Below are 15,575 nucleotides of genomic sequence, written 5' to 3'. Positions count from 1 at the left end.
CTTCAGGAAGCTTAGGGAGGACCTGATAGTGGTCTTCCAATACCTACAAGTTCGTTACCAAGAGAGTCAGGCTTTTTACTGAAGTGCACAATGGGAGGACAGAATGATGATCAGTCAAATTGAAAGGATGAAAATAATTTTTCTTTATAACAACAACAACACATTGGAACAGTTTGCTCAGAGAGTTCTTGCTGACTCTGTTCTTGGAGGTTTTCAAGACCCAGCTGGACAAATCCATGAGAAAGCTGTTCTGAACTGTGCTGACCTTGATTTGAACAAGAGACTGAGCTAGAGACCTCCCAAGAACTCCTCCAAAAGGAGGTTCCATAATGGTTCTATGATCTACTGTAATTCTAAAGGGTCAAAATATAGGATGGATCGATGAAGCAGTTTCACTGCAACTCTTCAATTGCATACAAACTGTGTGAGCTCATAGACTGCTACACATGTCCACACAAGTAAAACTCAATATGGGAGAAAAAAAACAGTGGAGTAACACTCACAGGGAATAGGAATTAAGTGGAAAATAACTTCAAGACTGATTCAATATATCTTTCTTCTTACTACTATGTTATTTCAGTGTAGTCATTTCATTTCTTGGATTCATTTAAATTATATGTATGGCATTACAGGCATTAAAACTAATTTTTACTTTCCAAATTTAAAAAAAATTCCAACCATATAAAAGAATACTACATATCACATAGTTAAAACAAGACAGGAGAGGAAATCAACACATACAAAGATTGCTTGTAGGGATCCAAATGACTGTTGGAGCTATGAGACTACTTTTTGGAAACATGCCCATGAACTATTTCAGCTATGACCACTAAGCAGTTTCACCTCAGGGCCAGGACCTGCTCAGGGGCTTCTGTGCAAGTGAGTGGATGTGAAGCCAGTGGCTGAGCCTTTACAGCAGAATGACTTACAAAGTCCTAGCAGGCAGTGCGTGCCGGAGGTACTTGTACCATGTAGACTTTCATTCTGAACTGTGATCATCACTGAGATGAAAGAAGGTTATCCCAATGTTAGGAGGGTAACTTGCATCTATAGCCAAATTTACTTTTCACTTTCTTCCTAATCTGTTCTTTTTTGCATATTTGTTTAATTCCCTTAACAACACAGTTATGTACATAGAGAATGGGCCAAATTTTCTGTGCCATTTAATAGACCATTACAGTGGTCTACATTCTCAGACAACTGTGTTTATTACTTCCGAAATTACACTGAAATTCTCTTGGGGTTCAGTGTATTTAACTAGGACCTGATCATAAATGGTAAGTATCTCTTGTTTTTCACTGCAAAAACAAGGAGATTTCTTCCACATTCAACACTAGCTCTCTAGCAAGTCATCTGGAGTTTTGTGTGTGGTACACCAGCTACTCCCTGTAACTGAGTCACCCATAGTTTCAGTTTATCCTACAGAATCACACACACAAAAAAAAGTAAAAGCTTTCAGGAACTAGAAAAAAATCAAGCCCTACAGGTGCTGTCATCTGTAGCTATAGCTATGTTCTACTTTACAGGTCGATTCTTAGAATGGTTGTTTGAAGATGAAGTATTGAAAAAGTATGCAGTTGAAAAAGCAGACTGAGAGCATGGCCTACTTATCCCTCATTTGCAGTAGAAATTGAACACCAAGCACTATTTGAGCTTTGGGTACATCTGCCTAGAAATAAAATTTTTTGAGATATCCAGTCCTTGTCTTTGACCTTCTGCAAAACGATAAATTTCACTCAGTATTCATAGCAGTTGAAATTCAGTCACTTTAAAGTTCACAGAAGGCACTGCAAATAGAATTAGATTAAATTTAAAGAGCATTTGCAGATCCTTTTGGCTACTTTTCTTCACCTGTACATAATATTGGGGGGAGGGGGTGTTGGAAATCAAAAAGAAGTTTACACTCAAATGTCAAGACCTTGTAAATACATTACATCCTGGCTGATTGTAAAGGACTAACTCAAGCTGTCCTAATTATTTACAATAAATAAATCCTACTGAACTGGTCCCCATGAAGAGAAACAATTTTTTTGGTAAACTATACATCCTGTCTAACAAATGGCAAAAAGCTGCATTTCTGCTGTTTACCTAACAGGGTTCAGCATTAAAAGTAAACTGCCTGAACACATCAAGCATAATAAATCACAAACTAATAGTCTGACAACAGATTGCACTAGAGAGAACTGCTTCTCTGTGAGCCAGTGTCTCTAAGGTGTAAAGTCAGAGATATATATTTTTTTTTAAGAAAATGAAGGACATTTAGCAATAATCATCCCATTCTAAAATACAGTGTGGAAAATAGCATGGCCTTAGATTAAACTTTTGCAAGATACCTCATACTGGTAAGTCTAACCATAATAGAATCAATTAAAAAAAATGTGAAGAAGTTCAAATGGACATTTTACAGCCACTATAAGATGCATGTTTGCATTGCATAGTAAGTTATAGTAAATTACTTAACATAAAAAAGTGTCCCAATAAATACTGAAGATGGCAAATGTCCCACTGAAGGCTATTACCAGAAATTTCAAAGCATGCAAGTCAACATGTATTTTTTTTAACTCTAGTAATATTAATTCATTTCTCACATACAGACAGCTTGATACCCTTGTAGAAGATTCAAAATACTTAGCTAGATCAGGCTAGTGCCACTCACAGAAAGCACATTATACTTATGCAGTGCTTCCTAAGGTACTGAGACACAAAAGTTAACAGTTATTTAAATGTGTGAAGTGCATAAGGAATTAAAAGGCATTGACTGAAATGTCATTTCTTCCTTATTCACTACTAAAGAATTTGCTATGTCCTAGGATTTTTTTGTTTTCACCTTGGCCTGAACAGCATGACCTGCTCTGATTTTGAAGTCACGGTCTAGACAGTGTTTCTGAAGGAGAGTCAGCGGGGTGAGAGGATCTTCCTTTCTGCACGAGCTGTGGGAAGATTTCTACCGCAACTATTTACACTTTTAATAGCTACTAATACTTCAGCTGACATAAGGACTAAATACCCACACATGTTACACACAGAATCTCAGACTAGATGAATTCAAGGGATATTACAGACTGAGAACTGGGTTTTTGCAGCTAAACACTTGCTAAACACTTTGTTCCTGTGCCTCCTTTGCTCTGCTCTGCAGTGCAGTGAAAACGTTCGCTACCTGCAGTGGGATGAGTGATTTTGAATATGATACTGTTCTGTAGTTTTCCTTACAATAGAAATCTTGTACATTACTTCTTGCATGCTAATACAAAGTGTTACACTGAAATACTGTATGTTACTGCCAAGGTTTTGATAATAACGAATTAAGCCATCCATGTTTCCAACTCCATATTCTATATTCCTGGTACAATTAGCAGGACTTATCTTTGATCTATGTCTTAATTTAACAATTTTCACGATATTCTCTGCTGTCTTAATTACTGCAGCAGGTATGATTTCTGGCTACTCTTGGTTTTTACTGACATGAACAGCTCATGTATCTTCCAAGGTATCCACAACAGCTACACTACTAGATGCATACAGAGGTTAACAATTTTAGAAAATTCTAGTTGGTATTATAATTATCAAAACCACACAGGATACTCTAAAAAAGGCCACCTCTTTCTAGCTGATTTAGTTTTCTATGTATTTATACTGAACAGAAGCAGCATCTCTCTAGTTCCTTGGAAAGGTGATAAAAGATGAAATTACATTTGTCATAGATATAATGAACATTCTGTGGTATTCAGTGAAACACTGAAAGATAAATATGCCATTAACTGGAACAGGTAAGCTTCCTTTGATAAATTATTGTATGAATCTAACCCATTATCAGTAAGCAGTTCATGTAAGGGTTTTCCTTCAGGATACTCATAACTGTATTGAGTAATTACGTTAAAGTAGTCCACAACTACTAAAAAAAAAGTGTGCCCCATACACATCTTAAATTCTACATATTTATTAAATGCCGCTATCAAAGGTAATGCTATTTGCAACAGGCCTTAAGTGCTCACAGGCATTTAAGTTTGCACACAGTGATGTCAAAGACACATCTAGTCATTGAAAGGAGATCAGTGTTGTTACCTTCTGATTCAGAAGTCATTCATGTCTGCTTTCTGAAAAAGTAGATGGTTTTGGGTATGCCAGCATCTCATCAGTTCAGATTTACGCCAGTCTGATGTTCACATCCCTTCTAGGTGTGGACAGATTCAGTGAGGATATCCAACAAATGATGGGCTTCAAGCCAGGCCTCTACTGGAGACTGTGCTGGAAATTTGTTAGCCCTGCTTTTTTACTGGTAAGTGCTGAGAATTATATCATCATGGAAAGAATGCTAGTATGTTGTTTCCTAGAAGATACAATAGATACCAAGAGCAAGATACCCATTGCTATGACTGATGCTGTCAGAATGAAGACACTCCAATTTCATTCTTTTTCTTCCTCAATCACACTGCTTATATTTTGTAATAATAAATTTCAGTTGTGAAAGAGAAGCTAATTACAGCTCTGATCATCTGTTTCTTCATTTTAGCAGGATTGAAAGAAAGTAACTTTTCTTAGGGAACACTGAATGCTTAGGCAGTGTCCTCCCTATCCCCCCAGCATCTACACATATTAAACACAAATCATTCTGTTGGGAAAATAAACTGGCCAGGGATAAGAGATTGTGTTAGCAAGAATTTATTTTTCATTGGAGGATACCAATATCCCCGAATTGTGGAATGACACCTTAGAAAAACTAATACGCAACTATGCCCCATAATTAGCTAAGTGAAATGCTGAAGAGATGTATTAAATATACTTTGTAAGCTGCCTGATATGAAAAACAAGTGCTTCATTACGTTTGGGGAAAAAAAAAAATCCCAGTGTTTGCTTGCTTTGTGTAAAGGTTAGATTCAGAAGTAAACTACAGTTTTACATTGCGATCTTTTCCTCTGCATATTTGTAAAACAAAAGGTCAGGATGTATAATATGGAAATTTGACCTTGCTATGATTTTAGGCAACTATTAATTGCACTAAAGCTGTGCATTCTTAAAGGACTGGTATTCCAAAGATACACTAGGTAGGCTTTTATGACAGCCTTCAGGTCCACTTTGTTGTTTGGGGGGTTTTTAACATAAAAGCTTCTGGCCCTGATTCATCAGTAAGCACCTACCAAGCATGTATTTATTATCCTTTTAAACACTCTCTTATAAAGAAGCTTGTATGGAACTATATCCCACAGAACTTCAAACACGCTGACTCAAGTAGAACAAAAAAAAAACGCTGCACCAAGCATCCTCAGGTTTGGCACACTAGGAGACTGTTGAAAATTTAAAATTTACAAAAAGAGTTTTAAAAAGCTAGCTAGAGAAAGCTGAAGTGACTGTCAGTCTAACCCTTAGGTAGCTTAAGAATTCTTGGTGAAATGGCCCCAATACCTTCCTACTGAGGCCTATAAACGTAAGGGTCAGAATGAATCTGAAGGTAATGCATCTTTCAGCCATCACAATGCACAATTTCTTTTGCAGCTGGAGGCATTAACTTGGAACATACCGAATTAATTACTGGGTATCAATATATTTTAAAACCCATGAGAATTATATCACACTGGTTAGGGGACACTGGGCAGGTTTTTTATGGCTGTGCATTTTCTCAATCTTCTAAAAGGCAACATGGACATTACAATTAATTTACCTTCTCACAGCCTACCTTTTGGGTTCATTATTCAGTATTAAGGAAATAAAACAAATAATGATAAAAAGACCAAAATATTTTACCTTATTAATTTATAAGTGAAAACTATAAAGATAGTCACTAGCATAAAAAAAGGTAATCCACTATTAGCCTATATAATAAAAACCTACAAATTCTATAAATTTGATCTTTTGATCTGAGAAACAAGATTTTTATACCACCTGTATGAAGCATACAAACTGTCTCACCAGAAGACACTAAGCTCATAAGCATAGTAAATACAAATGAAAAAAATCACATAGAGTTTCTTTGATAGATGTAGTTTAGAATAATTTGGGAAAGGCTATAAAATTGTCAGACTTCAGTATAATTCTTGCTCTAACAATCTCATGCATGCCTAGTGCAAGGTGACTCCTGTTTGGGACTGGTAGAGCAGTTACAGCAGTTCCTAATGATAAACACAAGAAAAGCTAAGTTGGAGTGGGTCAGGTAACTGATATTAGGAAATACCTCCTTGAAGCTTTTTCTCCATACTGTCTGCAGCTATATATATCGTCCACAAAAAAATCTCAAAATAGAAATACTATTTTTCTAACCGGATTTCACACTATTGGCTTCCTTTAACTCACACCGTTACTCTCCTTGTGCAGCCTTTGAAACCCTAGACTTGAAATACTCTAATTTGAAATTGCTAAATGGAGCAGAACATATAGACCCGGAGAACCAAATCAAGGAACTCTGAATATTACACAACCCATATGAATTTAACAGGAGGGAAATAGGGTGGTACTCCACTCTTTCCTTCTTGCACCTAATACTGGATGGGGTAACACCAGGAGAAAAAAAAAGCACCTTTGTTTTCCAGGATTTAAGGCTGCTCGACCTTTCCTCAATAAATGTATCATGCTGGAGTTTGCATCATGCAAATCAATATAAAACTTCTAAATGAAGCCTAGTATCTCTGGGAAACAAAGAGGGGAAGAACAATAGATCCTGCAAGAGGTTTTTCTTGACTGTAGAATCCTTTTTTTATATCTGTAACACTAGTTTAAATAAGCAGTAGCAGACAACCACCTGATTTTTCCACCAAAATTTCCAATAATCTGTGTCCAGAGTAGCTAAAATGAACTGTTAATACTAGTAAATGCATCAAGAACTTCAACAGTCTAAGCAGTAAGAGGCACAAAATAGGATGAAAGTAAATGGTAAAGTTAGGTTGAAATACACCTTAGGGTGGCTGCCTAATAAAGCACATGAAATTGTTTTTTCACTTTTATGCTTTCTTCCCTAGTTTGTTGTGATAGTCAGCATAATAAATTTCAAACCACTGACCTACGATGACTATACCTTCCCTCTCTGGGCAAATCTCATTGGCTGGGGAATAGCATTATCTTCAATGATACTTGTGCCTGCCTATATTATCTATAAATTTATGAATGTGCGTGGGACCTTTAAAGAAGTAAGTGGAATGCTCATAAAATGTCATGAAATGTTGTTATGAAATGTCTGGATCTAAGTTGGCAGTTTGTTTCTCTTACTCCCAAAACTTACTACTTTTGAGTGACCTTTTGGATCCAACCATCAGACGGACTGGAGCCTTGAGGTTGGATTACTGCATACTGTTTTAGTTTCTACATAGAAATTAGTTTTACAGACAACACCATAATAATTCTGAAAAATTATTTTTGATGCATGTAATTAATCCAACTGATGAGATTTTTTTTTTCATTATTAACAAAAAAAATATACAAATTATGGTAGCTTCATGTTTAGCTCTGAGGTGTGATCTTCACACAGTTCTACCTAGACAGAGTTCAGTCTACGGTATGCCTTATCACTCTATACTAGAGTGCTGTAAACTGTTATATGTACAAAGTTAATTCAGACCTCTCCTATCTTAGCATTGAAGAGCCTCTAAACATATATCCACATGATGGAAGGGTGGGATATGCCCCCAAAGTAGCCCTGTGTTCAGGATGTCCTTTGTTCATTTAATGAGAATCCAGCAAGGACAGAAGAAATTATTTACTGGGTCACAGCAAGAGATCCATTTAGGCCAGTATTCTGTTTATAACAGCAGGCACTTCATATTTTATTTTCTCTGTCATATATGTATCCTTATCCTCCATTTACTGGAATTATTTCAACATTCTGCCAAGGCTAGAATTAATGTAGATCTTTCTGTTGTGTTCATCACTAATATCAGAATACCTGAAGAAACTTAATATTCAAGATAGACCAAGGTACTGAAATAGATCTGGAAATCAAGAGAATTCTGATGTAGGCACCAGTTACGGTCTCATCGGGCCTGTTGATTTTTAACTACTTAAATAAAAGAACCAGGATATTAGACAGCAGCATCTTGGACTACATAAATGCACTTCATGCATAATATGCCTGGTCTGTGCACTGAATAAGCAGAATCTGAGAAACAATTTGTGAGCGTCTTATTCTAATGATGTGCCTCACAGCTGTGTTTAACATTACAACTTAAGTGTTCTTTTATCTTCATTTATATGTTTATATGTAATATTAATGTATGTATTCTATTTAAAAGTACCTCCTTCTATGGGAAAAATCATCTGTATTTCCTTACAGTTCACCCCACTGTACTTTATTTATCAGTTCAAAATGGCACAGGATTAAAGTTCACTGATCATATTAATTTTTACTATCACTGTTATCGTATATTATCTTAAAACCTGTAATGGTGCTTAGAAGACTCTTCACCATTATACAGCATCAATTTTTGTCCCATCACATCATAATTTTATAACCTAATCTAGACACTCTGATTTATACCTAGCTCTATTGCTCGCCTTTACTACAGCTAGAGTTACACAATGGCGTAGTAAGATATTGACACCCTTGGGCAAATCACTGAATCACCACTCAGAGAATTAAACAGAAAATAGGATCTCACCCTTTACCCAAATAGGGCACATCCCCCTCACATCGACCTGGGAGACCCAAAGGAATAAATGCCTTATTTCTGAAACATTAGTCATCCCATTTCATGTTCACCTCAGAAAGGTACCCCGACGTGGGCACTCCTCTTCATCTGCCCTGATTTCATCAGCTCCAACATTCCAATGTTGTGCACAATTTCTAGATCTCATGTCCAGCAGTTCTATAATCCCTTTGTTTCATTCCATTCCTGGGGGTTTACAAACCCATTTTCTAGTGGCATCAAAGTGTTGAAGAATAATTTGTACTGGCCCAAGAGATTCTTGCCAGCTTGCATAAGTTTACTGATACTGGGATGCAGCCTTTAGCCAAAACCACATTTTCTCATTCATTTTGTAGTGTTAGCAAGTTCTGGTTTGTCTTTTACAGCTCCTGTAGACAGCAACTCTTCAGTTTCCCCCTGAGAAATATAGCAAAAGGCTACTATTTTACATCCAAATAACTATCATAAGGTATGATGCCCAAAACTGTGGCTGTTAGAGTATGGGGAGAGGTATGCTCATAGTCTAATGGGAAAGTTCATGATAAATCAAAATCTGTGTTTGACCCCAAATGGCACAGCATAGGGTAGACAAAGGAGATGAGCTGGGAAATAGCCAGTATCTCCTTCCTCTCTCACTGGGACTCAATTCCATTACAGCACTAACAGAAAAGTGTGAATTTAGGGGATGCAAGGCCTGTGGTACCAACTTGTTCCTGATGTTCTTTTCCATATGCACTTGCTAAATATTTGGACTTAGTATTTGCATAAACTTTCTACTGTTGCTTCTTATATTAAAGGCTAATACCAAGGGGCTTATAATAAGCTTGTTCTCTCAGTGACTAAGTTAAAGACACATGATGCAGTGATATTAAAGATTTAAGTTACCGTTTTAAATAAAGTTCATGCTACTTCCCCATTATAGACTGGGGATTACAGACATAATCCCACTTCATATGGCTGACTTTTTCCTCTTCTTCCCATCTGGTTTAGAGACTAGCTTACTGCATCACACCTGAAAATGAGCACCAACTCGTGGCCCAAGGAAATGTCAGGCAGTTTAAGGTTTGTACTCCTTTCACCACACTTCCTCTCCTGATACCAACCCTTTCCTGTCTTTAGCAACAACTACAGGTTTGCATCAGTCTCCCCATAGTGGATACCTTTGCAGGTCTGTGGTTCTTTATTTCTGCTAGCATGACAAGATGCAGGAGGCTCAGTACCGTATACATCAACTGTTGGAAGGCTTTTGAAACCTTCCTTCTTTGACTGAGCGGAACCCCCAATTTTACAGATCACCTGAATCCAGTATTTTAGGTTGTACCTGAACACAGTGAGATCTCACTAAGAGATGAAGGTATATCCAAACTATCATGTGCACTTGAACAGGTCATAGTCTCTCCCTCAGTTATTGCACAGCAATCTGAAGTCACATTTCCTAAACTCCAATTACGTACCACAACACACAGTAAACAGCAAAACAAATATCCGGTATCAGAGCTTAGACATAATGGACATGATGAAATAATGTGCGAGGTTATGTAGAATAGTCGTTCCCCATAGGCCTACAGTTGATTGAAAACACTGCTAGAGACTTCTTAAGCAGCCATGAAAAAATATGCTCTAGGTTTCCAAATACTGCTTTCCTTTTAGCAAATAAAATGAGCTTATTGAAATAAAGTCCTTTTTGTAGAAGATAAAAAGGATGCAAATATAAATCTTGTTAGACTTATCAGCATTCATGCTGGACCATTTTCTGTCTTCAAAGTTGAAAGCAACTAGAATTATGCACACCACCTCAAAACATGACCCAGATTTTATAGTGGTGGTTTGTATGTTGGTATCGAAAAGAAATACTTGCCTTTTGCTTACTCTGAAAAATACTGTTTGAAGTATATTTTTTATTTTTAAAGGAAATAATCCAAGTGTAGATTTATGGGATGCAGAATAGATGCAGGAAGAAAAGGCTTCCTGTTTCATGACCATAATGTATTTGATGCGGCCAAGAATATGTAGTAGCACAGCACCTCTTCCTGCTTTCTCTTTCCCCTGTTGCTGCCTCAGTTGTCTGAAGATTTAATGTTCCAGACATAAGTAATAACTTGGTTTTTCCAGAGGCAGATGTTCCTGTGTGGATGGGCTATAAACAGTCATTCCTACACAGGACCGATCTTTTGAACCCAAACGTATAATGGCTAAAAGGAAGCCAATTAATTTCATAGAAATTAGAAAAAAAATGTACTCAGGTAAATTCCTAATGATACCTCAAACCGTGCTAAACGCTAAGGCATATTAATTTGTTGCTGTCTTCAACAAACAGCTAGGAATAGCTTTGTTACTGCTTTGATCACAATGTTTAAGTTTGTAAACAGAACATTAACTTCTGTAACCAAAGAAGTACAAAAATTTTCTTCTCATGGATGTTCAGCAGTTCTGAATTTTAAAACTGAACTGAGAACTGACTAAATAGCTTTTATATTCAGCACATTTCTCACTGCAAAATGGAATCCACAGAAATTTGGTTATAATCTATCCATTATTTTGAAACTTCTTTGCAACTCTAAATTTTTCAACCAATGTATTTAAAACATCTCTCACTACCATCATTTGAACTAATAATGTTATTAAACAACTACTTCTGTTCCCTTACAGCTTCAACACTGGCTAACAATATGACAACCAACAGGTTGTAGAAAAAGCCAATATGTTAAGCTAAACTGAGAATACAGAAAAGTCAAGTTCAAAGCTCCCTCGATTATGCTTGGACCAGGCTGGCTCAGAGCTTATCTACTGACTCTTTGAGGGAAGACATCTGCTCTCTGTTCTCAATGCCTCCCTTCTATTACTTGGCTTCAAATGATCTTTAAAGACTCTGTTTCATTTTTCTTACATCCTTTGGTGCCATGAGATCCCTACATGACCAAAACTTGTGAGTTTTGCTATTGGCAGAAGTGGAGGAGGGGGGAGCAGAGGAAAAAAAGCAATCAACATAAGTTAAATGCTTTTTTATTGTGAAATGAATTAAACTTTTCTGACAGTAATAATTACTTCAGATATTCATGCCACGACCTATTTTAAACCAACAACACCCGAACGTTCTTAGATCTAAAGAAAGAGTACATCTCAATTATGAGGAAAAAGCAATGTTAACTATGTACCAGTCATTAACTTTCTTGCCATACTATCCTTTGGGATATGAGTTTGCATCCTTCTGAAGTGAAGACTCAGTGCTTTGTTTTTAGTGGTTTGTTCTTAGTTTCTTCTCTTGGTGAAGAAGGCTGTCTTTGCTGTATATGTCCATGCAATTTTCTGTCGTTTAATTACACAAGCTGAAGAGCGGCAGGAACAGAATACCTGTTATAGCTACTAAGTACAGGACACAGTTTAATACCACATTGTACTTAATGAAAACTATATTTGTTTATATCAACAATTGAAATGGCTTTATTATATGATCCATACTCCACACTCTTCCAGCCAAGTATGAAAGTTACATGCAAATAGACAGATTTTCAGCTTTTTTGTTATATTTTGTTCCAAATAAAGAATGTAAAATACATAGGAAGTGAGAATTACATAATCTACCTAGGGGCACCAAAATACCAAACTTCAGCTTTGTTCTCCTGCTGTGCACATGCTATTATTATTATAATTCAACCTGAATTCACCCACAAAAACATAGTAAGATTGTGCTGAATAATTTAGAAGGATATTTTAGGCATACTTGGCTCTCTAAGCCTATTCCAGCTCTTCTCTCTACTAGTATTATGCAAGTTAGAAGACAGAGAACAAACTGCATTTGGGTGCTGTTCTTACTCTGTGACCACTTACCACTGTAGTATCTTCCCAGTGACCACTAGATTGGGTAGCTTTGAGTTATTTCTTGTACATATTTATCACTAGATCTACAGTAATTTTCAGAGGCAGCAGCTTCTCAGCTGAATCCAGCCCAGAGCTTACCTCTGGACCTTACCTCTGATTTTTTTTTTTGCCTTTATATATCCAATTCAGCTTGTCTTTTAAATGTATGTATAGTTCCTCTTTTTAAAAAGACCATTTAAAAAGATGGGGCGCTTCTTTTTTTATAAAACAATTTTTGTTGAAGGATTTCCCCACCCCACCCCCCTTTTTTTAAATAGTCCAGTTTAAAAGCCCCAAGTGATTTTGACATTTTCCATTTAATATTGATTTCTGTTCAAAATAAGGGAAGTTTCTCTCCTTATTCATCCTTTCCTCCAACATAATCAATACTTTGGAACATATCAAGTATAGTCCTCTTAAAGATTTTCTGTGACAAATAGTAGTTTTATTTAAACAGGGTTTTAAACCTAAAGGCTACTGTGTTCTAATTATAAAGGAAGTCATATTTTCTGACCCAGCTGATGGCCGATAGCTGTTTAAACCCTGTTATTAAATACATTTCAATAATAAAGGAATTTCAAATGTTGTGGTTCTAGTTCTGTAATTATACAAGAGGCCAAACAATGAAAATATGTTGAGGCCTTCAAAAAAGCCATCCCACCAACTTCATAAGTAATCCCATTTTTATTGTTTGCTGAACTACATGAGGATCTTTTCATTGTTGTAAAGCTTACTTTTCAATAATACAGATGTTTCAGTCACTGACTTGGCATGACTCAAAAGCTTCTTAACATAGATATAATTACCAAGTTTTGAAACTCTTGGGGGCTCTTTAACATGGAGCTTTAATAGCTTGTGACATTATACATCATTTGGATCGCTCATGTTTGGAAATGCTGACAAACTGCATTAATGTTCACTTGTGACACACCCCATCATCACCATCTGTAAAGCAAAACCCTTGCAGGAAAACTTACATTTCATCACCCGTCTGCTCTGAAATATCTTAACGGGGACTGAAATCAGCTTTACCCAGCATGTTAGGGTTTGATTGCATTTTTAATACCAAATCCCAAGGCAATTACCTGCTACATTATTTTTATTTCTATTACTGTATAGCATCTTAGGTTTAGTGTAGTATTTATAGCTCAGGACTCTGTTGCACTATTGCCATCTTGTTCTGAGGTTTTATAGATAAAGAACTTGCAATCTATACAGAAGACAATAGGCAAATCAGAGAAAGCAGGAATCTTATTACCAGGAATAGTCCGAATGAAAAAGATAATACACACTGCATGACCACACAACTAGGCTTTAAGTTCAGGATGTTGCCCAAAAGAAGTCTCCCACAAAATAATATGACTTCTGTACCAGAAATGAAGAATAATGTCTTCAATTCTCCACAGAATAAGATGCTCAACTACCTCATGCCTCTTGGACAATAAATGATGTCATTAGACACAAGCTAGCATCCATTCAAACAACAAATACCTTTGTGAAGACCAGGTTATATTATTTTCCTCCATTCAGTGATATGGTACAGGCAGTCCAATAGGAAACCACAGCTCAGGCATCCAGGTCCTCCTGCTTTGAGCTCCCAAATACATTTTCAGTATGGAAAATATCAAATGCCACTAAGAAACTCTTCTCCCTTCAGTTCAACCACTTGTAGTTTAAAAAAAAAATATATATATATCACCCAGCAAGGTCCTTATCACCCATGTGGTTTAACTGCAAGTCTTCATCTAACTCAATCTTGAATTTTCAGGCAAGCAGCCCACTCTTTCCCTCAGCTATACCCATTGTGGGAACAGACCCGCTCCAGGGACCGATGTTCTTCCAGATATCCCCATGGGATTGCAAGTATATGCTGGTGGGGTAGGCAGACCACTTCTAAAAAAAGAAAATTTTTGATACAAGCTTATTCAAGATGCAGTATCATCTGCTTGCTAATCATGTTGGCTGTTTTGGTAACAAGCCAGTGGCAAGAATTCAGTGAAACAATTAAACAGCTCATTTGACAGTTCTAGAAACTGTTTTCTCAAAAGCCTTTTTTTTTTTAATCTGGTAAAGGAAACTGCCGTCATACATTAGCATCTCTCTTCTGACCTTCCTTACTGTTAGTGAAAGAGACCTGCCTGTGATCCATATTTTTTTCATCAAGCCACAGAAGGTTAGTTAGCACCAAGGACAAAGAAATCCTCCGTTTTCTTTGTATCCCTCCTGCTCTCATTCATCAGGATAATTCTTCATATACTTGGTACTGTTCTAAAGCTACACGACTAAAACTCCAGAGATTTAGATTTCTGGTCGAAACAGTGGGTCTTTCATGGGCAACAGTCCAAAAAGCACTAGTGCTATTTAGTGTTTGGCCCCTGTTTGAACCATATCTTTCTTGTCAGTCCTTCTGGTGTTCTGTCGTGTCCTGAGGCATACACCCTGGCAACACTTGAAAGACATCTTACCATAGTGAAGGATTTTGCAGGAAATCCAGGATCAAACATGATATTTTAAATATAGAATGTAGGAGAAATACTTGGCTGTTAACTATTGTACGTTCCCTAACTGCACGTGCAATGCATGTTGTATGTAATTTTCCCAGAGGAAATTTCCTATAATTGGTCATTTCTCCTCAGCAAAATACCATTTAAATGCTATTATTTAAAAAGGTCAAGCCCAAACATTTTGTATATACATCCACTTCTTATGCTATTGTTTTGACATGAATTAAGTTTATTTTGTACTGTTAGGTTGTAGGAGGCCACGTAGAAAATTCTTTTGCTTTTAATGTCTCTTTTTCAGTTCTTCTGATTCATACAGTATTAATTAGCAGATACTCGCTTTTATGGGAGTAGATAGCTTTCATTTGTATTCTGGACTGATTCACTAAGTTGCATGAGGCATTGGCAAGCATTTAAGAATTTCTTTCCTAAGAACCAAATGAAAACCAGAGATCAGCAATTTCAAAAGAGATGAGACTTGCAAATGTTAAAACATTTTAAAATGGGCCCGAAGGACTCAGACATGACAGTTAGCACAGCTCAACAAATGACAATGATAATCTACCTGCAGAAGTTATGTGTGCAGTGTTGAGCCCCTCAGAGCCGTAAA

The 15,575-nt window shown here is 36.7% G+C and overlaps 1 protein-coding gene across 1 annotated transcript in view; it reads left to right on the top strand.

Annotated features, from left to right (window-relative positions):
- The window catches only part of SLC6A2 (solute carrier family 6 member 2), a 71,796-nt gene extending 58,860 nt beyond the window's left edge, over nucleotides 1–12,936 (top strand). Inside the window, 4 exon segments of the mRNA XM_074912976.1 lie at nucleotides 4,176–4,276; nucleotides 6,948–7,115; nucleotides 9,597–9,668; nucleotides 11,256–12,936. Of these exon segments, the coding sequence (XP_074769077.1) occupies nucleotides 4,176–4,276; nucleotides 6,948–7,115; nucleotides 9,597–9,668; nucleotides 11,256–11,279 (365 nt within the window). The 3' untranslated portion in view covers nucleotides 11,280–12,936.
- Nucleotides 12,937–15,575: the final 2,639 nt, after the last annotated feature.

Source organism: Athene noctua, chromosome 9 (genome assembly GCF_965140245.1).
Source record: "Athene noctua chromosome 9, bAthNoc1.hap1.1, whole genome shotgun sequence".
NCBI classification, from domain to species: domain Eukaryota; kingdom Metazoa; phylum Chordata; class Aves; order Strigiformes; family Strigidae; genus Athene; species Athene noctua.
The sequence above is the reverse complement of the archived record's forward strand: the minus strand, read 5'-3'. Positions and strand labels throughout refer to the sequence as shown.